This window comes from Engraulis encrasicolus, chromosome 22 (assembly GCF_034702125.1).
Source record: "Engraulis encrasicolus isolate BLACKSEA-1 chromosome 22, IST_EnEncr_1.0, whole genome shotgun sequence".
NCBI classification, from domain to species: Eukaryota; Metazoa; Chordata; class Actinopteri; order Clupeiformes; family Engraulidae; genus Engraulis; species Engraulis encrasicolus.
The window spans coordinates 40,675,066-40,697,236 of NC_085878.1; the positions used below are offsets into that span (position 1 = coordinate 40,675,066).

Here is a 22,171-nt window from a genome sequence, read left to right on the forward strand (position 1 = left end):
ATAGGAACGCACAAGGTCCAGTGATGCACGCACTTGAGGTGGAGAGGTTATTCTCGGTCGGTGCTAACCTACTGGTTACCTGGTTAATTGAGTCTTGTTTCACGTTGACAAAGAGGATGCCTTATCAGCACACATTTGCTCTGCGTTGGTAGAGGGCAATGCAAAAATATTATTAAGAAATAATAAATAAATAATAATAAAATAATAAACCTGCCCTGCATTAACATTATTTTTATTCATGACTTACAGTATGTAAAAGCACAGGTAATTGGTGGGTTGCTGATCTGCAGTCTTGGTTATCATTTACCTGGGGGTCATACAGTTGAATGGGAGGGGTTAGCCATCTTGCTCACCTGACAGTTGTTTATCTAGGTTACTTTTACTTGAACTCACGCACCCTTGACTTGACACCTCCATCAACGTGAATTCTCTGTAGAATTACAGTGTGGCTTAGTGTGCTCATCATCTATATATGTAATCCCAGGTAGTGTGCGGGCAGAGAAATAGTTTGTGAACTACTCAGCTGAAACACTCTCACTTTCTTGGGCGGTGTCAGGGGGGTGTCGAAGTAGGGGAGTAAAGTGGTGCTCACTTGCGCCCCATCGGGGCTCCACAAGGAGTCTGTTTTTTTTTAGACATATAAATCGGGGATCCATTGGAGCTGGGTTATTATTTGCCTGCCTGTTGTACAGTTGTAAGGGTAGGCATCTTGGAGCTGGGTTATTATTTGCCTGCCTGTTGTACAGTTGTAAGGGTAGGCATCTTGCTCCCTCCCATTTATTCTTTCGGTGAAACAGTTCAGTTCAAACATCAGTTTAAGTGCAATTTATTTACTTACTAGAGTAAATAAATTGCATCTAAAGGGGTCCCCAAACTTTTTTTCTCTGGGGGCCACATTATCGTTCCTGACTGTGATCAGGGGCCGGGATCAATCATGTGGGCTGCATAGCCTACTAGGCCACTGCCTGTTATAGCCATAATTTCTAGCACAAAATAGTTCATCAATACATGTGATTTGCAAAAGAAGTGAGGTGTGACCACAGGTATTCCCTTTAATTTCTATTAACCATGTAAAATAGCAAGGAAAGGTTTGGTGATTGGTTTATGAGTGATACAATAGTAATGGTAGGCCTGTTGATATTACAGTGAGATGGAAAACTTCTGGTGATTCACACTAGGTTAGTGAAAATTAAACTGTAGGAAGGCCTGTTGATAAACAAAATAAAATATTTAAAAATATATATTTTATCATTTTTTTCTGTGAGAATTGCTTCTTTGGGCCAGTTCACATGGTGAGGTGCAGAGAGGTGGAGGGCCGGTCAAAGGGGCCTGGCGGGCCGCATCCGGCCCCCAGGCCTTAGTTTGGGGACCCCTGCCCTAGACACATGCGCCAATGTGAATTCTATGTAGAATTACAGTGTGTCTCAGTGGGTTTATTATCAATATAATGCCAGGCAGCGATAGTGAAAAAGTGTTATGAATTGCAACGCTCCGCCTTATTCATTGGGAGTGTTTTGAGTGTTGCACTACCCTCCTGTGTGATGCCTGCCTCTCCTCTAGCCTGATTATCATCGACTTTCAAATCTCTTCGAGACTTGGTCTGACCAAGACCATAACAATTAACATTTCCCAAATGGCGTGGTTTACCCGCCTCCCTAGGTTTGCTACTGGTTAACTGTGTCCAACAAAGTGTGTGGAGTTGCCGGGTTTTTTTCGGGAGATCAGAAACGTTTTTTTCATTGCTCTTGGCCTGACTACCTCCCTCCCTCCCTCCCAGGTCCCTCCGTGTGGCATAAAGCTTTCCCCGTTGCCCAGGGAGACCGCCAGTCACCCATCAACATCGTCCCCACAGAGACGGTGTATGACTCAAGTCTGTCCCCCATCTCCCTCGCCTACGAGAACTGCACCTCCCTCAACATCTCCAACAACGGCCACTCGGTGACGGTGGACTTCGATGACTCGGACAACCGCTCAGGTGAGAGCAGTGACCGACACTGTGAGCTGTGGATAAATTTAAGTGTGAGCCCAGCCCAGCGTGAGCTGATCAACTCTTATTCAAAGTGGCTTGCAGTTATTTAGGCACAGGGTATTGGTTACAGTCCCAGGAGCAATTGTGGGGTTAGGCGCCTTGCTCAAAGTCAGGGGTAAAACGTTTGTCACCATGGCTCCACATATTAGGGGCCCACAGGGTGTCTGATGTTTGTTTTTCACTATGAACATCAACGAGCTGTACACACACAGATCACAGATCTGGATTTTTTTTTGGGGGGGGGGGGGTCAGGGGGGCTGTCCGACCTGGAACTTGTCGAAGCGATTCGATAACAATGTCGATAACAATGTTTTGATAAAAATGGCGGCTCACCTCAAGCATTCACACAAAAGCTGAATTGTAGACTCTACCACATAATCACACGTTCCACATATTATAAAACATATTCTCTCCTCTGCTCCCACATCTACCACTCTACCAGGGCTCGAGTTGTAGCGGGATGAGGGGGGATGCCGTCCCCCCAACAATGAAAATGGTCTAAAATCATCCCCCTCAATGAAAATGGTCAAAAATCATCCCCCTCTGAAACAGGCCTCCCTTCGGGCAGTCATGGGTGAGCGGTTAGGGCGTCAGACTTGCATCCCAGAGGTTGCCGGTTCGACTCCCGACCCGCCAGGTTGGTGGGGGGAGTAATCAACCAGTGCTCTCCCCCATCCTCCTCCATGACTGAGGTACCCTGAGCATGGTATCGTCCCACCGCACTGCTCCCCATGGGGCGCCACTGAGGGCTGCCCCCTTGCACGGGTGAGGCATAAATGCAATTTCGTTGTGTGCAGTGTTCACTTGTGTGCTGTGGAGTGCTGTGTCACAATGACAATGGGAGTTGGAGTTTCCCAATGGGCTTTCAGTTCTTTCAGTTCTTTAAATATTGTGTTAAAATTGCTTTTAACAACTACATTTTCAACATTTTCTTGGGGGAGTAACCCCCGAACTCCAAATTATCAGAATCAATCTCTGACCATCCACCCTGCTTTGATTTTACAACTCGAGCACTCCGCTCTACCTAACATGTACTTAACCCCTTAGTGCACGCCGTACCTCCAGTGGCACACTTCAATAGTCATTGAAAAGTTAACTGCCATAGTGCTACAATACTATTACATAACACAGGGCCTTTAGTAATGCATTACAACTTCGTCATTGCCATTCTGGTAACAGAAAATGTATAACGCCGTGTCTTAATGGGTTAATCACCTACTGTACCTGTTGGCCTGCATGCACTTGTCACCTCACCACCTACCCCGCTAGCCATCGACGTGCTCAGCGGCCTGTTTCCCTTTCCAGTTGACATCATGCTTGACTGACAGGTGACCCGAGGCCTGTGGGTGTCACCTTAGGCCACTAGGCCGGCAGGTTAGGGGGTATTAATAGCCTACTACACTAAGCTCACGCTGGGCTGACACTTAAATTTATCCACAGCTCACAGTGAGCAGCACAGCGTTTGCGTAGACAGGAGCTCTGTCAGAGTCCCCACCGTGCTAAGTCATTACAATGACTAAGGCGGTTTCTATGTCAGACATGATCACTCCCTCACTATACGCTACGCAGGGCTTCTCTGGATGTACAGAGTTGAGTGCAGTTTCATCTGCTTTGCCATCTGTATTACATGGTAATGCAACTCTCACCCTTGTAGAGAGTATATTAATTCTAGCAGAAGGCTGCTCCAAGATACATAAAGAGCCTCTACTCTACTCTACAGGTGCAAATTAAAAATTACATTATTCCCCGGTGCACTATATGATCCCGTGATAGAGAGAGAGAGAGAGAGAGAGAGAGAGAGAGAGAGAGAGAGAGAGAGAGAGAGAGAGAGAGAGAGAGAGAGAGAGAGAGAGGAGAGAGAGAGAGAGAGAGAGAGAGAGAGAGAGAGAGAGAGAGAGAGAGAGACTATTAATCCCCAAGGGGAAATTGAGCGCCACCTGGTCATACACACAACACATAACAGGAAGACAGGACAAATACATAATAAATAAGAGCTAAGAAATAAATAAAAACAGTCCATCATAAAAACACACAAAGAATCTCAACAACATTATAAAACATTAAAAAGTCACTCAGCAGCTGTTGTTAAAAATTCTGATAGCTACAGGAATAAAAGATCTTCTGAACCGTTCGGTGGAGCATCTAGGTAGGAGGAGCCTTTGGCTTCTGCCACTTTTTGTGATCAAGCTGAGCGATGGGTGGTCGTCCATGCTCAGTACGCTTTTCATTTTCCTCATCGTCCTCTCCTCTAAAATCTGCTCCACCGAATTAAAACATACACCCGTGATGGACCCCGCTTTCCTAATAAGCTTATTCAGCCTGTTCCTGTCCTCAAGTGACATCCCTCCACCCCAGCACACAACAGCATAAAATAAAACACTTGCCACAATCCCATGATAAAATGTGTTTAAAATAGGCCTCCCCAAGTCAAAAGACCTCAATTTCCTTAAAAAGAAAAGTCTTGACTGGGCCTTCTTAAGAATCACTCTGCTGTTTTCCCTCCAGTCCAGTTTGTTATCTAGGTGGACGCCTAGGTATTTGTAGGAGGGAACAGCTTCTACTGGATGACCTTTAATTAAAATAGGAACTGGCGCATTTCTACGTTTTCTAAAATCAATGATCAGTTCCTTTGTCTTCTCAACATTTAAAATCAGATGGGCATCTGCGCACCCAAATATATACAAACCCCAACTCCGTTGAAGTTGGGACATTTGGTAAACTGAGAATAAAATCAAAATGCTATCATTTTCAAAACATTCAATACATTCCTTAGATGGGAAATAGTGAAAAGACAACATATCAAGTGTTAAAACCGAGAAAAAATATTGTTTTAGGGGACATATGTACTCATTTCTAATGTGATAACTGCAACACGTCTCAAATAAGTTGGGACGGGGATCCGTGAAATGTTATAAACATCCAAATAAGAAAAAACAACAAGGAAGAACATTTCAAAATGAATTGTACTGATGAACAATTTGAGTGTCCAGGTATAAGACAATCACAGAGGCTGAGTCACTCAGAATTAAAGATGCAGAGGGAACAATTACCATAGTTATTACATAAAGTTTTGAATTCCATTGATTTACCGTGATTGAGTGTATATAAGACATATTTTTGTCATTAAAATCATTGTATAGGTTCATGTCATCATGAAATATATATTGGCTGTAGTCTCACTCTAGCACTCTTTTGCACTACAGCTAGTGAAAAACTTGACCATTTTAAGGACGCTTCATGTGTGCAATTGATAGAGGGGTTTAACATTCCCCTATCCACTTGAGCTCACTTGAAATAGACCCAGACGACATGGGAAACTGTCCTTTGCTTACAGAACTCAGCAGAGGTTGCAGAAGTCAATTCTTTTTGAAAATAATAGTCTTGCACATCCTGTGCTAGAGTGAAAATTGACCATGCAAGTTGTGTTAGTGCTAACTTCAAAGGTCAGCCTCCATGATGGCATGGGGGTGCAGTAGTACATTGGTTAAGCTGTTCTTACTCACCAGTAGAATTGAATACAGTACTGAATGAAATAAAGTGTCAGGGACAGAAGACGACCCAAGAGCGCAAGTTCAAATTCAGAGTTGTTTATTGAAGGGGTTCAGGGGGGGAAGAGGAGTGAGTGTATCTAGAGGTCTTCGGAGGTGCCGGTTCCAGGGGTGCTAGGAGTGCCAGGGGTGTCAGGGGTTCCAGGGGTGCTTGGGGCTCAGGGGTTCTTCAGGGTCCTGTGGGTTACCTGGGCTCCGGGGGTCACCAAGTGTCCGGGGGTTTCCAGTCCAAAGTGCCTAGTGTGTGTGTCCCCCAGTGATCGAGCGGCGTATCGGACTGAGGGTGGTGAAGCGTCTGGGCTCGCTCGTCTGGTGGTCGGAGACCTGGGGGAACACACACACAACAGCAATATGAATGGCAGGCAGTAGTACAGACCAGGGCTGGGCAATAATCGTGGTGAGAGACAGAAGGCAGAATCGAGTTACCGGAGGGGCTGAAGATTGGAGAGTAGTCGAGATCCAGAAGGCAGGTCGGGATAGCCGGGGCAGTAGAACAGGGAGGCAGTCAAGAACGGATCGGAATCACAGGTAGGAGTCAGAGGGTAGACAGACAGGCAGGTTACTGGTCCAGGTATGAAGACGATCTGACAGGGCTTGGCTGAAAAACAGGGCTATATATACTGGGAGAGGTTAGTGGAGAAATGCAGTGCAGCTGGCAGAGTAATTAGAGCAGAGTGGGGAAAGGTGAGGAAGGTGAGTGGGAAATGCAGCGCAGCTGGCCAGGTAGCAAGAGCAGAGCAGGGCGGAGCCAGGTGGAGCTCGTTAGGCAGAGTAGGGAGAGAGTGAGCAGAGTGGCAGAGAATTGAATGCAATTAAGGTTGTTACCCAGGGGAGAGAGTGCTCATGACAGGACCCCCCCCCTAAGGGACGGCCCCAGAAGTCCCAAGAACAACACCATGCCGGGAGGGTGGAGGGGAGCAGGCGGCGGGTCAGAACTCCTCCGAGCGGTCAGAGTGAACATCCTCATCCTCAGAAGGAGTTGGAGGGTCACGGTCGGGAGACAGGACAGGTACTGAGACAGGAGCAGGGTCAGGCACAGGACAGGAAGCTGGTCGGGCAGGATGGCTAGGGACCCCTCTGGGACGGCCCCTACGGATTGCAGGCTGAACAGGATGTAGTCGGTGGAAGTCAGTGATGAGGGTCCGGTCCACTATCCTCCTGGCCGGGATCCAGGTCCTCTCCTCCGGACCATAACCCTCCCAGTCAACGAGGTACTGGAGACCCCTACCCCTTCGCCTAGAGCGGAGCAGCCGCCGGACGGTGAAGACAGGACCGCCATCTATGAGGCGAGGAGGAGGCGGCGCCGGAGCTGCAGGGACCAGGGGACTTTCATGGACCGGCTTGACCTTGGAGACGTGGAAGGTGGGATGGACCCGCATGGAAGTGGGCAACTGAAGTCGAACCGCCGTTGGACTGATGACTTTCTGTACAGGAAAAGGACCAATGAAGCGAGGGGCCAGTTTTCGTGATTCAACCCGCAGCGGCAGATCCCGGGCAGACAGCCAGACCTTCTGACCAACCCGGTAAGTAGGTGCTGGGGTCCTCCGTCGGTTGGCACCGACGACGTAGCTGGTTCCAGACTTCAGAAGCATAGTGCGCGCCTGGGCCCAAGTGCGGCGGCAGCGGCGGGCATACGCAAGAGCAGACGGACAGGTGGCATCCGCTTCCTGGCTGGCAAACAGTGGGGGTTGATACCCGTAGACACACTGAAAGGGGGAGAGCCCGGTGGCGGAGCTGGTGAGTGAATTATGGGCATATTCCACCCAGAGCAGGTGTTGAGCCCAGGCCCGGGGATTTTGGGAGGCCATGCACCTCAGTGCCTTCTCCAGCTCCTGGTTCATGCGTTCAGTTTGGCCGTTTGACTGCGGGTGGAATCCAGATGATAGGCTGGCGGTGGCCCCGAGGAGATGACAGAACTCCTTCCAAAAGGTTGCTGAAAATTGTGGGCCCCGGTCTGACACTATATCCTGGGGTAGGCCATGGATACGAAACACATGTTCCAGGACCACCTGGGCTGTCTCCTTAGCAGAGGGTAGTTTAGGAAGAGGTACAAAATGGGTCATCTTACTAAAGCGGTCAACAATGGTAAGGATAACTGTGTGTCCGTCAGAGGGCGGAAGACCCGTAACAAAGTCCAGTGAAACATGGGACCAGGGCCTCTTGGGTATGAGTAGGGGTTGCAGCAACCCAGCAGGAGGCTGGTTGGGGGTCTTGTTTCGGTTACAAGTGGGACAAGCTCGGATGAATTCTCTGATATCCCGTCTCATCCGCCGCCACCAGAACCGCTGGCGGACCAGATGAAGGGTGCGAGTGATGCCGGGATGACAGGCCAGACGGGATTCGTGCCCCCACTGAATCACAGGTGACCTGAGCTTTGCTGGAACAAACAGACGGTTGGGGGCGCTGGTGCTTGGGCCTGGCTGGTCCCGAAGAGCCTCCATGACCTGCTTCTCGATCTCCCAGGTGAGGGCCGCTACGACAAAGTGGCTGGGAAGAATGGGGGCTGGCATGGCGGTGGTCTCGTCCTTCTGAAACATCCGGGAAAGGGCATCAGGTTTGATGTTGCGAGATCCCGGGCGGTAGGAGAGCGTGAAATTGAAGCGGGTAAAGAACAGAGACCACCGCTGTTGACGGGAGTTCAGCCTCCTGGCTGTTTGGATATACTCCAGGTTTTTGTGGTCTGTCCACACTACGAATGGTTCCTTTGACCCCTCTAACCAGTGCCGCCATTCTTCAAGGGCGAGCTTGACAGCCAACAGCTCGCGGTTCCCAATGTCGTAGTTGCATTCGGCTGGGGTTAGCCGACGGGAGTAGAAGGCACAGGGGTGCATCTTGCCATCCTCAGCTGCTCTTTGAGAAAGCACTGCACCCACTCCCACGTCTGAAGCATCTACCTCCACCACAAACTGCCTTGCTGCATCTGGCATCTGGAGGATGGGAGCAGAAGTGAAACGTGTCTTGAGGATATTGAAGGCCTTATCAGCAGCTGATGTCCATTGGTACGGTTGTTTAGTGCTGGTTAGCGCCGTGAGTGGTGCAGCCACAGTGCTATAGTTTCTGATGAATCTCCTATAAAAGTTTGCAAAGCCCAGGAACTGTTGCAACTTTTTCCGAGACTCAGGAACTGGCCAGGAAGTGACAGCCGACACCTTCGTGAGATCCATCTGAATGCTGCCCTCGGTCACCACATACCCCAGGAATGAAACGGTTTTGGCATGGAACTCGCACTTCTCTGCCTTCACGAAAAGAGTTCTCCAGCAGGCGGCGCAGGACCAACTGGACGTGGTGCGTGTGTTCTGACAGAGTCTTTGAGAATATTAAAATATCGTCAAGGTACACAAATACGAACGTATTTAGCATGTCCCTGAGGATATCATTCACTAGGGCTTGAAAAACTGCTGGGGCATTGGTGAGGCCGAAGGGCATGACGAGATATTCATAGTGGCCTGTTGGTGTGTTGAACGCTGTCTTCCATTCGTCTCCCTCCCTCACCCGCACCAGATGGTAGGCATTGCGAAGGTCCAGCTTTGAGAATACGGTGGCTCCCTGCAGCAGTTCGAAGGCAGACGAAAGTAAGGGCAGTGGGTAGCGATTCTTAACCGTGATGTCGTTCAGACCCCGGTAATCTATGCATGGACGAAGAGAACCGTCCTTCTTACCGACAAAGAAGAATCCCGCTCCTGCGGGGGAAGATGACGGTCTGATTATCCCGGCGGCAAGAGAGTCATTAATGTAGTCCTCCATGGCCTTTCTTTCCGGGGCAGACAGTGAATAAAGACGACCCTTGGGGGGTGCTGTGCCAGGCAGGAGATCAATCGCGCAGTCATAGGGTCTGTGTGGGGGTAGAGATGTCGCCTTGGATTTGTTGAACACCTCTTTCAGGCTGTGGTAACAGGCCGGAACATTGGATATGTCGGGGGTAGCGCTAGATATTTCCCGGTGAACGGGCAGGGTGGCCCCCCTTAAACAGGTCTGGTGACAACTCCTTCCCCACTCACGGACTGTTCCGGTCTCCCAGTCGATGTGGGGGTTGTGCTGACGGAGCCACGGGTATCCAAGGATGAGTGGTTGGCCAGGTGAGTGTAGGAGGTGGAACTGGATGGACTCCTGGTGGTTTCCTGACAGCAGGATTGTCACAGGGGCGGAGATGTGAGTGACAGTGCCAAGATGATGCCCATCCAGGGCTCGTGCAGGAATGGGTTGTGTCAGTTGATGATGGTTCACGCCCAGTTGCCGTGCAAGCTCAGGGTCCATGATGTTTGCTTCAGCTCCGGAATCCACAAGGGCGGCCAACGTATGAGTGGTGTCGGAAAGCTGAAGGCGGAGATGAAGCAGGGGTTTTTCGGATGGAGGGAGACTGAAGATTTGTTGAGCTCACCCGGATCTCCCTTACACCTGGTGAGCTGCGGCTTTTGCCGGACAAGTGGCGACACGGTGATTTTCACCACCACAGTAGAGGCAAAGGTTGGAGCTTAGACGGCGTCGACGCTCCTCGGGAGTCAGAGAGGCACGGCCAATCTCCATGGGCTCAGGCTGATTGAGTTGGCTTTGGGACTTGACAGGCAGGGGCTGGACAGAGGAGGTATCGACCCGAGTGCGGATGGCAGGTTGACTGAGACGGCCCTTCTCCCTCCTCCGGGTCTGTATACGGCGGTCAATGCGGACGGCAAGGTCAATAGCGGCATCAAGCGTTGAGGGCGGGTCATGGGAAACAAGCTCGTCTTTGATATAGTCCGCCAGGCTGTGGAGGAAGGCTTGCACCAGTGCCTCTGGGTTAAACGAGCTTTGACTGGCCAGGGTACGAAAGTCAATGGAGAAGTCTGCTACTGTCCTATTGCCCTGACGGATGGTGAGCAGAGCTTGTGACGCTTCGGCTGTTGGCGAGCCAAGGTCAAAGACCTTTAACATCTCCTCCTCAAAGGCACTGAAGGAGGCACAGGCTGGGGTTTGCCGGTCGAATTCCGCCGTTCCCCACAACCGAGCTCGACCGGTGAGATGTGTGATGACGTACCCCACCTTGGCTCCCTCTGTTGAGAAAGTCCTGGGCTGTAGTGCGAACTGGATTCGGCAGCTGCTCAAGAATGGTCTTACTTGCTTCTGGTTTCCATCAAAACGTTCTGGGTTCCCAATCTTTGGTTCAGGAGCGTGGGGATCTGGTGGCAGCACTGCCGGGCCTGCAGCATTGGGACCTGCAGCGGAGGGATGAAGGAGTGTCGGTGGTACAGGAACAGAAGAACCAGGGGTGGGTGCAGGTGGAGTAGCCGGATTTGAGAGTAGTTGCAGGGCTTGGGCTAGCTGTTGTTGCTGCAGTTGGAACTGTTGCTGTTGCAGCTGAAACTGTTGCTGCTGCTGCTGAAGCTGTTGCTGTTGCTGCTGGATCTGTTGTTGCTGCTGGTTGACTAGCTGGAGAAGGGAAGCGATGTCGCCAGCCATCCGATTGATGTCTCCCTCAGTGCGTTCCAGTCGCTGTAGGGCAGTCATCTCTGGCTCTTCCTCCATCGTGGTCAGGGAGTGCGCTGGGTCCATGATGGTCAGATCGTTCTGTCAGGGACAGAAGACGACCCAAGAGCGCAAGTTCAAATTCAGAGTTGTTTATTGAAGGGGTTCAGGGGGGGAAGAGGAGTGAGTGTATCTAGAGGTCTTCGGAGGTGCCGGTTCCAGGGGTGCTAGGAGTGCCAGGGGTGTCAGGGGTTCCAGGGGTGCTTGGGGCTCAGGGGTTCTTCAGGGTCCTGTGGGTTACCTGGGCTCCGGGGGTCACCAAGTGTCCGGGGGTTTCCAGTCCAAAGTGCCTAGTGTGTGTGTCCCCCAGTGATCGAGCGGCGTATCGGACTGAGGGTGGTGAAGCGTCTGGGCTCGCTCGTCTGGTGGTCGGAGACCTGGGGGAACACACACACAACAGCAATATGAATGGCAGGCAGTAGTACAGACCAGGGCTGGGCAATAATCGTGGTGAGAGACAGAAGGCAGAATCGAGTTACCGGAGGGGCTGAAGATTGGAGAGTAGTCGAGATCCAGAAGGCAGGTCGGGATAGCCGGGGCAGTAGAACAGGGAGGCAGTCAAGAACGGATCGGAATCACAGGTAGGAGTCAGAGGGTAGACAGACAGGCAGGTTACTGGTCCAGGTATGAAGACGATCTGACAGGGCTTGGCTGAAAAACAGGGCTATATATACTGGGAGAGGTTAGTGGAGAAATGCAGTGCAGCTGGCAGAGTAATTAGAGCAGAGTGGGGAAAGGTGAGGAAGGTGAGTGGGAAATGCAGCGCAGCTGGCCAGGTAGCAAGAGCAGAGCAGGGCGGAGCCAGGTGGAGCTCGTTAGGCAGAGAGAGTGAGCAGAGTGGCAGAGAATTGAATGCAATTAAGGTTGTTACCCAGGGGAGAGAGTGCTCATGACATAAATGGGTTTTAAACAACATGAAAAGCCACTCGTGCATTATATTTTGAAGGGAAATCTTCGATTACTGCCACATAGTAAGGACAAATTGCATTCTCTACTATGTTTTAACAGTTTAACTCCAACATAAGGACCAGCAGGACATAAAATGGCTGGCTTTTGGTCAATACTTGTCACACTGTAAGCACTACAGAAAGGAAAACATTGAAAAACATGACACGGAATACACCTACCATTTAAGCTGGTGAAATCATGTCCAAGATAGGAATCAACACTGTTTTTATATAAAATCATTCATCGGTTAATGCTATTAACTGTTAAGCGTTGTTCTTTGTTTTGTTTTTAGTCTTCCTCGACATTTGCTGCCTTTTATTGTCCCCGTCCCAACTCTTTTGAGACGCGTTGGATTTATATATTCATGTACCCAAAACAATAATTTTGGTCACTTTTGATGGCTGATATGTTTTCTTTGTACCATTCTCCAACTAATGTTAGAACCAGACTTTTTGAAAATGGCAGTATTTTGTAGAGATGCACCGGATCCTGATTTTTAGGATCCTGCCGGATACCGGATCCACTGCTTAAGATCCTGCCGGATCCGGAACCAGATACCGGATCCTACAAAAGGGTTGAAACACATAGCCTACTCACACACGTGGGCCCTTTTTATCACGTTGGCTCAAACTATTTTGACTGAAAAGCCTCGGCTACCGGATCCTGGATCCTGGAACCGGATCCGGATCCTGTGAAAAACCCTATTATCCTGCCGGATCCGGTGCATCTCTAATATTTTGTTATTATTCACAATTAAGCTTGCGTCCCAACTTCTATGGAGTTGGGGTTTGTAGTAGTATACACTAAAGTGGTGGAGCTAGTGATCTGTACATTTTGCCCTCAGCGTTGCACTCAGCAACTATGAGCAGCCTACTGCAGTGCCCTGAAAAGACCAGTAGCAGGACTTAAAGGTGTACTGTTTCATATTTTAAGTAGTATATTTCCAGAATTTATACTGCCCATTCACAAATTGTGCCTTTTTTACAAATACTTACCACCACCATCAAATTGTAAATATTCATTTTGACTGGGAAAATTGCTCTTTTCATACCTGAAAAAGGGGATCTTCTCCATGGTCTGCCATTATGAATTTCCAGAAATATACATTTTTAGCTGCAAAACTTACGGTACTGGTTATACTTGTAAATATTAGTTTGTAATTTAGTAAATGTTCATGAAAAGATCAAATATGGCAATAGGCAGCAGACTTTCCATGCGCAGCATAGTTGCAATACCTACTATGGCCACCATCCTACACAGTGCACCTTCAACGTCCAGCTGCAGGATAGTGATTGTGAAAGATGTTGTGGGAAAAATATGGTACTGCACCAGAGACGATCTGACAAGTAGCCTTGTGACCTAAGCAACAATATCTCAGCGGAGGTGAGCATGGTGGAGAGGAGAGGTTTGAATAGCAAATGCTATGGGTCAGCTCTCTATAGTGCGGATGCTCCGCGGTGGCCCAAAAGGACATCACACCTCCCTCCTCTGTGGCTAGCCATCAGCTTTACATGGGCTGGCTGCTGTGGTCAGACATTCCAGCCAGACCACTGCATTTGACACACACACGCACTTGCACGCACACACACACACACGCGCACACACACACACACACACAAACACGCACGCACGCACACGCATGCACGCACACACACACACACACACACACACACACACACACAGAAAAGGGTGCATCCTCTGAGGTCATAGAATATCACACAGAGCCATTAAGACATATTCTCCTTGAAACAATTATCATTGTTCCCTCTTTACTGCCTGGGACTTGCTCCACTCATCTATTGCCTCTTTTATCTTGCTTTTATTATCTTTTATCGCACACCTTTGCACAATAGCGCTGCTATTGTTTTTATGCTTTTATGCTTTTGTTTTTCTTTCTTCTTTCTTGTTTTCTGATTTGTTGCACGTTTTTTTTTTTATAACTGTACAGCACATTGAATTACTCTGTGTATGAAATGCGCTTTAGAAATAAAATTGCCTTGCCTTGCCTTGCATATTGTCGGTGGAAAACTGAAAGACCTAATGGAAAATCTTTACCACCCATTGTTAAGGACATGGTGTTGTTTTAGTGGAGGGGGCTATTGTAGTTAATTGTTAAAGAGTCATATGGGCTGTTCCAATCTCTGTACTTGCCGCCCCTTACGCACTGTGTTTGGTTACGCAGGGCGTTCCGTTTCTAATCGCGGCGGTGAAGTGTATTGTAAACTACCCGGATAACGCCCTCAAACCGGCCATTTTGTGAAGTGTTGAGTTAGTGTACAGTTTTCGCACTCAACGTCTGCCATTGTAACGTAGTTGAATGTCAGATCTGTCAAACTGCTGACTCTCTGTGATAACAGCATGGTTTTGATTCCAAAGACAATCGCCATGTGTATACGAGAAAGTGGTAACAAAAAAAATTGTCAACATAAGGAACAGTGTCTTCCGTGAAGGATTGTATATTGGCGGTTGGTAAACTCTGATGACACGCGACAACCGTAATTTCCGTTAAGTGTATCAGACAGAACGTGAATTGGACCAGCACTTCACCCTCAAATGTTGCCGTTACGTGAGGGTGGAAAGTGCACTGCATCACAGTACACAGTGCACAGTGTGGAGATTGGAACAGGCCAATAATATTGACATGAAGCCGCTGTGATCTGCCGCTATCTTTATCAGCAGCAGTTCACTACCCAACAGGACACACACACTCATGCTCATAGACTTTGGCACTTTAAAGACGGTTGTTGTCCGCAGTGAGACATACAGTACGCCTACGGTAGGCTACCGTATTACAGTATTGTAGTATTACTGTGTTGACCATGCCCTCTTTCTCTTTATTTGGATGGCAAATATGGCTAACGTTTTCACTTGAAAACACAGTTTTCAAACTGCATTTCAAACTCTGTCATGATAGGGACTAGGGACTGGGAGCCAATCAATTTTGAGCATTCCCAATGTCTCGATGGGCTTGAATTAAGGCAATGACGCAGTGGCGTATGGTGAGCTACTACACACATCCTTTGCATCTCAGTCAGAGAAATGGGTTGCAGGGGCACACAGTCGTTTTGGGTAGGGTGCGCACATCCAAAGTCACTTGTTGTGGGGGCGATGGTGGCTCAGGTCTGTTCGAGCCCCGCTCTGCCTGACCCTGTCGATGTGTCCTTGAGCAAGATACTTAACCCCAAGTTGTTCCTGGTGCCAGGGCCACTGCCACCGGTGTGTGAATGTGAGCGTGAATGGGTGAATGTGAGGCATAAAATGTAAAGCGCGTTGAGTGTTCGAAGGAGTGGAAATGCGCTATACTGTATAAATGCAGTCAATTTTTTTGCAGGTGCTAGACAAAAATGTCAGACAGTTGAAAAAGGTAGGTCTGCACACTGCAGAATAAGCTCAAAAAAAAAAGTTTATAAAACACTAACGTTTCGCCTTATCTTTGTCAGGCATTAAGATCCAGACTACTACAAACTTTATTATTTGGCGCTTGTTCCGCAGTGTGCAGACTTACCTTCTTCAAGAGGCACACACACACAAACACACACACACACACACACACACACACACACACACACACACACACACACACACACACACACACACACACACACACACACACACACACACACACATTGTGCATGCTTCACAAGGCACAATGAGCCCCATGTGTCCCAGCTGTTGCTAGCAGCTAAAGCCTCAGATGCTTTGGGGCTAAATGAATTAGCACAGCAGAGCACACTGTAGGCTCGGCTAATTACACTGCTTTCATCATCAGAGGCAGAGGATAGAGAGGAGAGGAGAGGAGAGGAAGAGGAAAAGGTGATGAGAAGAGAGGAGAGGAGAGGAGAGGAGAGGAGAGGAGAGGAGAGGTGGAGATAGGAGAGGAGAGGAGAGGGGGGATGAGGAGAGGAGAGGAAGAGGGACAGGAGAGGAGAGGAAAGGAGGAGACAGGAGAGGAGAGGAGAGGGGAGGAGAGGAGAGGAGAGGAGAGGAGAGGATAGGGTGGAGGAGAGGCAGAGGATAGTGGGGAGAGGAGAGGACAGGGATAGGAGAGGAGAGGAGAGGACAGGGTTAGGACAGGAGAGGAGAGGAGAGGACAGGGGGGAGAGGAGAGGAGAGGATGGGGGAGAGGAGAGGAGAGGAGAGGGGGAGAGGAGAGGAGAGGCAGAGGATAGGGGGGAGAGGAGAGGAGAGGAGAGGCGATACGGGGGAGAGGAGAGGGGGAGGGAAGGAGTAAGAGAGGAGGGAGAGGTATAGGACAGATGGAGGAGACTAAGAGAGGATAGGGAAACAGGAGAGGCAGACAGAGGAGAGGAGAGAGGCAGAGGATACAGGGGAGAGGAGGCGGGGAGGGAGGAGACAAAATATTGGGAGGTAGGAGCAGGAGAGAGAGAGAGAGACAGAGACAGAGACAGAGACAGAGACAGAGGAGAGAGAGAGAGAGAGAGAGAGAGAGAGAGAGAGAGAGAATTGGAGGAGAGGAGGCATGGTAGTTGTAGATAAGAGTGAATAAGAGATAAGAGAAGTAGATAAGAGTGGGAGATGTAGACAAGGAGAGAGAGTCATGAGTCATGTCAAGTCAAGTCGGTTTTATTGTCAATTTCTTTACATGCACTGGTACAGTGCATACAAAGACACAAAGAATTGAAATTACTTTTCTTACTTTTCCATGCAGACATAGACATAGACTTTAGGTGTGGACATAGGCAATTAGAGATTAGACATAGACAGTACACAATGAGGAGAGAGGGGCAGAGGGAGTACAGTAGGAGAGATGTGGGAGCGAGGGAGGACTGTGGGAAGATAGTAGGCGAGGAGGAGAGGTGGGTAGTGAGAGGGATGGAGAGACTGGAGAAAAGAAAGTGCTTCCTGGCTCCAGAGGCATTTGTGGGGGTCTTCTCACCCACCAGGTTGGCATGAGCGGCATGCTTGGCATGAGCGGCATGTGACGGTATGAGTGGCAGGCTAATGAAGACTGACCGCTGAGCTCCTGCCAACTAGCTCCGCAACAGCTGTCCACACACATGCACACACGCACACGCACACACAGACGCGTGCGCACGCACACACACGCGCGCCCGCACACTAACACGCACACACCCACACGTGCAGCCAGCTGTCTCATGCCCCTGTTATGCTGTGGACGACCCTGACACGCAATCCTCAAATCAGCTACTTTTGATAATGATCATTATCTTATGGCCGTGTGGGGCCAATGTAATATCACACCACTGTTGTTGAAATGAATCTTTAGATAAAGAAGAAAGTCACTGGAGCATCTTCAGATGTGGGTAGTTTAAACCAGGGATTCTTAACCATTGGGCCGCGGCCCAAAGATGGGCCGTGCTCAGACACTTTGGGGCAGCGGAAAAGTTTCAACCTCGCACTGGAGGGCCGCCATGGGCCGTGCAACTGCATATATATATATATATACAGCTCCAGGCCTTTTTATTAGAATACCATGAAAAAGTTGATTTATTTCCATAATTCCATCAATAATGTTAAACTGTCATGGATTTTAGATTCATGGCCCAGTTTTTTAACTAGTCCAATCATTATTTTTTTTCTTTTTATATACGTTGGCCTTCCAGCTCAAAAAACCCATGAATTGGGGAATTCGCATTATTAGAATATTGTTATAAAATCACATTTTTCTTCATCAAAATTCGGGTCACATTAAATCAGTTGAAATTTGGTACTTTCTACATAACATGCAATGGTCAATACTTGGTTAGGACATTCTCTGTCTTCATAATGGCCATGATGCGTTTAACATTGAAGTCAATGGCAAAAACAGTGCATGGGTGTTATGGAAGCCCAAATATCCTTGATGCTTTGCTGTGAGCTGTTCTTGTTTGTTGACCTGGTGCCCCACACTTCCCTCTTCAATATACCCGAAGATTTCCATGCGACGTTTTGGTGTTAACTCACCAGTTTAATTCTAACTCAACAGAAATTGAACCCCATTCATTTTCAATGGGGTTTCATTTCTGGTTATTTAGAATTAAACTGGTGAGTTAGCGCCAAAACGTGGCATGGAAATCTACAGGGTATATTGAAGAGTGAAGTGTGGGGTACCAGGTCAACAAACAAGAAGAGCTGACAGCAAAGCATCAAGGATATCTGGGCTTCCATAACACCCATGCACTGTTTTTGCCATTGACTTCAATGTTAAACGCATCATGGCCATTATGAAGACAGAGAATGTCCTAACCAAGTATTGACCATTGCATGTTATGTAGAAAGTACCAAATTCCAACTGATTTAATGTGACCCGAATTTTGATGAAGAAAAATGTGATTTTATAACAATATTCTAATAATGCGAATTCCCCAATTCATGGGTTTTTTGAGCTGGAAGGCCAATGTATATAAAAAGAAAAAAAATAATGATTGGAATAGTTCAAAAACTGGGCCATGAATCTAAAATCCATGACAGTTTAACATTATTGATGGAATTATGGAAATAAATCAACTTTTTCATGGTATTCTAATAAAAAGGCCTGGAGCTGTATATACACATTAACATTAGCCTACATTACGTATATATAGGCTATATATAATGTGTGTGGGGATGGGCAATATTAGATGGGCCCCGGGCCACTCTGCACCGAAAAAAATGGGCCTCAACATCAAAAAGGTTCAGAATCCCTGGTTTACACCCCCTCTTTTCTCTTGCAGTGATCCAGGGTGGTCCTCTGGCTAATCCTTATAGGCTGAAGCAGTTCCACTTCCACTGGGGGGGCAAGGGCTGCCACGGCTCAGAGCACACCGTCGCCGGCAAGACATACGCCTCCGAGGTCAGGACACATACACACACTGTATACACTGACATGCACGCACGCACGCACGCACGCACACGCACACACACACACACACACACACACACACACACACTCCTGTATACACTGACATGCACGCACGCACGCACGCACGCACGCACGCACGCACGCACGGACGCACGCACGCACGCACGCATGCACTCGCCTGCACACACACACACACACACACACACACACACACACACACACACACACACACACACACACACACACACACACACACACACACACACACACACAGGTGTATAAGCACATAAACACATGAACACATTGTGTGTGTGTGCGTGTGTGTGCGTGCGTGCGTGCGTGTCTGTGTGTGTGTGTGTGTGTGTGTGTGTGTGTGTGTGTGTGTGTGTGTGTGGTTATATATGTGTGTGTGTACATCCTGTCCTGTGCTTCAGGTTGCCACATCAGAGCTAAGTGCTGTGGCTTCAACTGATGGTGATGAAACTGTGGTCGCTTGGACACTCTGATGACAGACTGGTTGCTTGGTTACTTGCCTGCTGTGAGCCCAATGTATGGATCACATAGATTATAAGCAACAGTTTACATCAGTTTTACATCTATGTAATATCTTGCATCTTGTCCTATCTTTGTTTTTCTCCTTTCCTCGCCTCGCCTCGCCTCGCCTCTCCTTTCATCTCCTCTCCTCTCCTCTCCTCTCCTCTCCTCTCCTCCTCTCCCCATAGCTCCATCTAGTCCACTGGAATGCGGTAAAGTACCAGTCGTTTGGGGAGGCGGCCTCAGCACCAGATGGACTGGCTGTGCTGGGCATCTTTCTAGAGGTCAGATTGTACACAGAGACACACACACACGCATGCACGCACGCACGTACGCACACACACACACACACACACACACACACACACACACACCCAGAGAGAGTTACCGTGTTTAATTGTGTGCTTTTCCCGTCCTCAGACAGGAGATGAGCACAGAGGCCTGCACAAGATCACAGATGCGCTGTACATGGTCAAGTTCAAGGTATGCTGCCCCAACACCCATACCATTACGCCAGTGATTCTCAAAGTCTGGTCCGGGGACCACTAGTGGTCCGCGACAGAGTTCAGGTGGTCCGCAAGGGGATTTCTACTTTTCCAAGACCAGCTATCAGTAGACTATATTTGCAATATTATTACAAAACCAAACATAGCTCAAATCTCATTTTCACCACAATAAGTCAGGCTTGTGAATGTGAATAAGAAGTAAGTGATCTGCATCAAATTTAGCACCCGTCAAGTGTCAATTCAGTAGACAGGTGGTCCCTGAAGATTTTTAGTGGACAAAGTGGTCCTTGATCTGAAAAAGTTTGAGAAACACTGCTCTAGACCATAGCAGTACAATAACACTCAAAGGGGACAGATAGGATCACATCACATCAGAGAAGGTGAAAGCCGCAAAGAATGATGGAAGATTACAGAAAATACACTGTCTTTCATACTTCCTGTAAAAAAAGCCTGGCCATGATAAAACACAACATCCAAACATGACAAAACTGTATTGCCCAGTCATGGTTTTCTCCACGCACTTTATGAAGGCTTGTTTAGAGAGAATGGTTTATGAACACTTACCGTTTCCTGTGAATGTGTGCTCTTGGTTACTTTTTTGGTGAAGAATCTCATAGGAAAACACTGAAGAGTGAAATTCTTTTCCAAACATCCTGACATTAGGATAATAAGTAAAGGCTATTGTCCTCCCAACCCTCATACTTGTACTAAGAGAGAAGACTGTTCACATTTGCATGGTTTAATGCAACGTTTCGGTCTACTGACCTTCTTCAAGCAATTCCGAATTGCTTGAAGAAGGTCAGTAGACTAAAACGTTGCATTAAACCATGCAAATGTGAACAGTGTGCGGGAGCTTTCTTTGCTTTAACGTTGGTGACCTAGGGACCTGACCCTAGCTTACGCACCTGACCAAGGAGGTGTGCAAGAATTCTTCACTTAATAAGAGAGAAGAACCACTAAGAGAGGTGATACGAGCACTCTCGAGGTATGGGAATGAGATCATATTATCACACAAACACAAAGGGAATCAGACAATAATATTTCCCATGTAACTACAGTAGGGCAATGAGATTTAAAAACAATCAAAATTCAAAGGGTCCATCTCAAATTAGTACCTCTCCTTCTTTTTATTTGTTTTTGCTTGTAACCCGATTGCAAATTAGAAAATTACCTTTGAATTTGGCTTTTGCGGCGAGATACTGAATAAAACTTTGATCATCAATGAGGTCTTGCCTTGCATCACGAGGCCACGAGCAACAGGAAAAGAGGTACAGTACTAGTTGGAGTTGGAACAAACGCTAGAGCAGCGCTTCCCGAACTTTTTTCCTTGCGCACCCCCTTGTACATTTCAATGTGTTTGGCGCACCCCCTGTGAATGTTTTGGTGTGCTGATGGCAACTTAAGTATGGCTTCACTGCACAAATAATTGCAAATTATGCAGAAACATTTGGGGAATCCTCATTTCCAATACACCTGATGTTTCTTTCAGCATACAATTAACCATACAATGAAAAATGAAAAATATTCATTAACACTGTATAAAAACACACATATCTACCATTGCCCAAATCAGCTTGTGCTTCCCCGTGTAGCAGGCCACGCAACCCCAGGGGTGCACGCACCACAGTTTGGGAAACCCTGCGCTAGAGGAATCATCCAACGCGGAAGAGAAGCAGATGCCCATGTAGGAACTACAGTAGGAAGTAAGGCTGTAACGATATTGTATCGAACCAAGAAATCGTGATACACAGATACAAGGAGGCAATATCGTGATACACCCTTTTAACAATTTGATACCCATCAGCCCAGAACACAACCACATGATATGAAGTGATAGTGCTTCCAAGTATCATGATTATTATATAGAAACTTATAAAATTATTATTATCATTTTTTTTAATATTATATAATATTATAATATAAAAAATATTAGTAGCCTCTTGTAACCTATTCTACCTATAAACTATCATAGTTTTTATTCATAAGGTTTATAATGTTGGCAAATGTGAAATCGTGGGGTGTATCGAACCATAGGTCACGAATCGTGATACAAACCGAATCGTGAGTTGTGTATCGTTACAGCCCTAGTTGGAAGATTTGCTGGAGCATGGCCATGCTCATCTTAACCTCTACAACCTCACCCTCGACGTCTGGCCCTGCCCTGCCCTGCCCTGTGCCCTCCGCTCTGGGGGCATTACCCAAGATGCCTTGCGGTGCCCGGGTGCTGCTCTTGGGCTATTTACTCAGAGCTTAATGCTCACCTCTGGACCTCCTGTTGTGATTAGGCTTAACCTACTCTTTTCTA

The 22,171-nt window shown here is 47.9% G+C and overlaps 1 protein-coding gene across 1 annotated transcript in view; it reads left to right on the forward strand.

The window, feature by feature from the left end:
• The window catches only part of ca7 (carbonic anhydrase VII), a 29,212-nt gene that overhangs the window by 170 nt on the left and 6,871 nt on the right, over positions 1–22,171 (forward strand). Inside the window, exons 2-5 of the mRNA XM_063187703.1 lie at positions 1,778–1,975; positions 18,699–18,817; positions 19,549–19,644; positions 19,781–19,843. Coding sequence (XP_063043773.1) covers positions 1,778–1,975; positions 18,699–18,817; positions 19,549–19,644; positions 19,781–19,843 — 476 coding nt within the window. The remainder of the gene's footprint in view (positions 1–1,777; positions 1,976–18,698; positions 18,818–19,548; positions 19,645–19,780; positions 19,844–22,171) is intronic.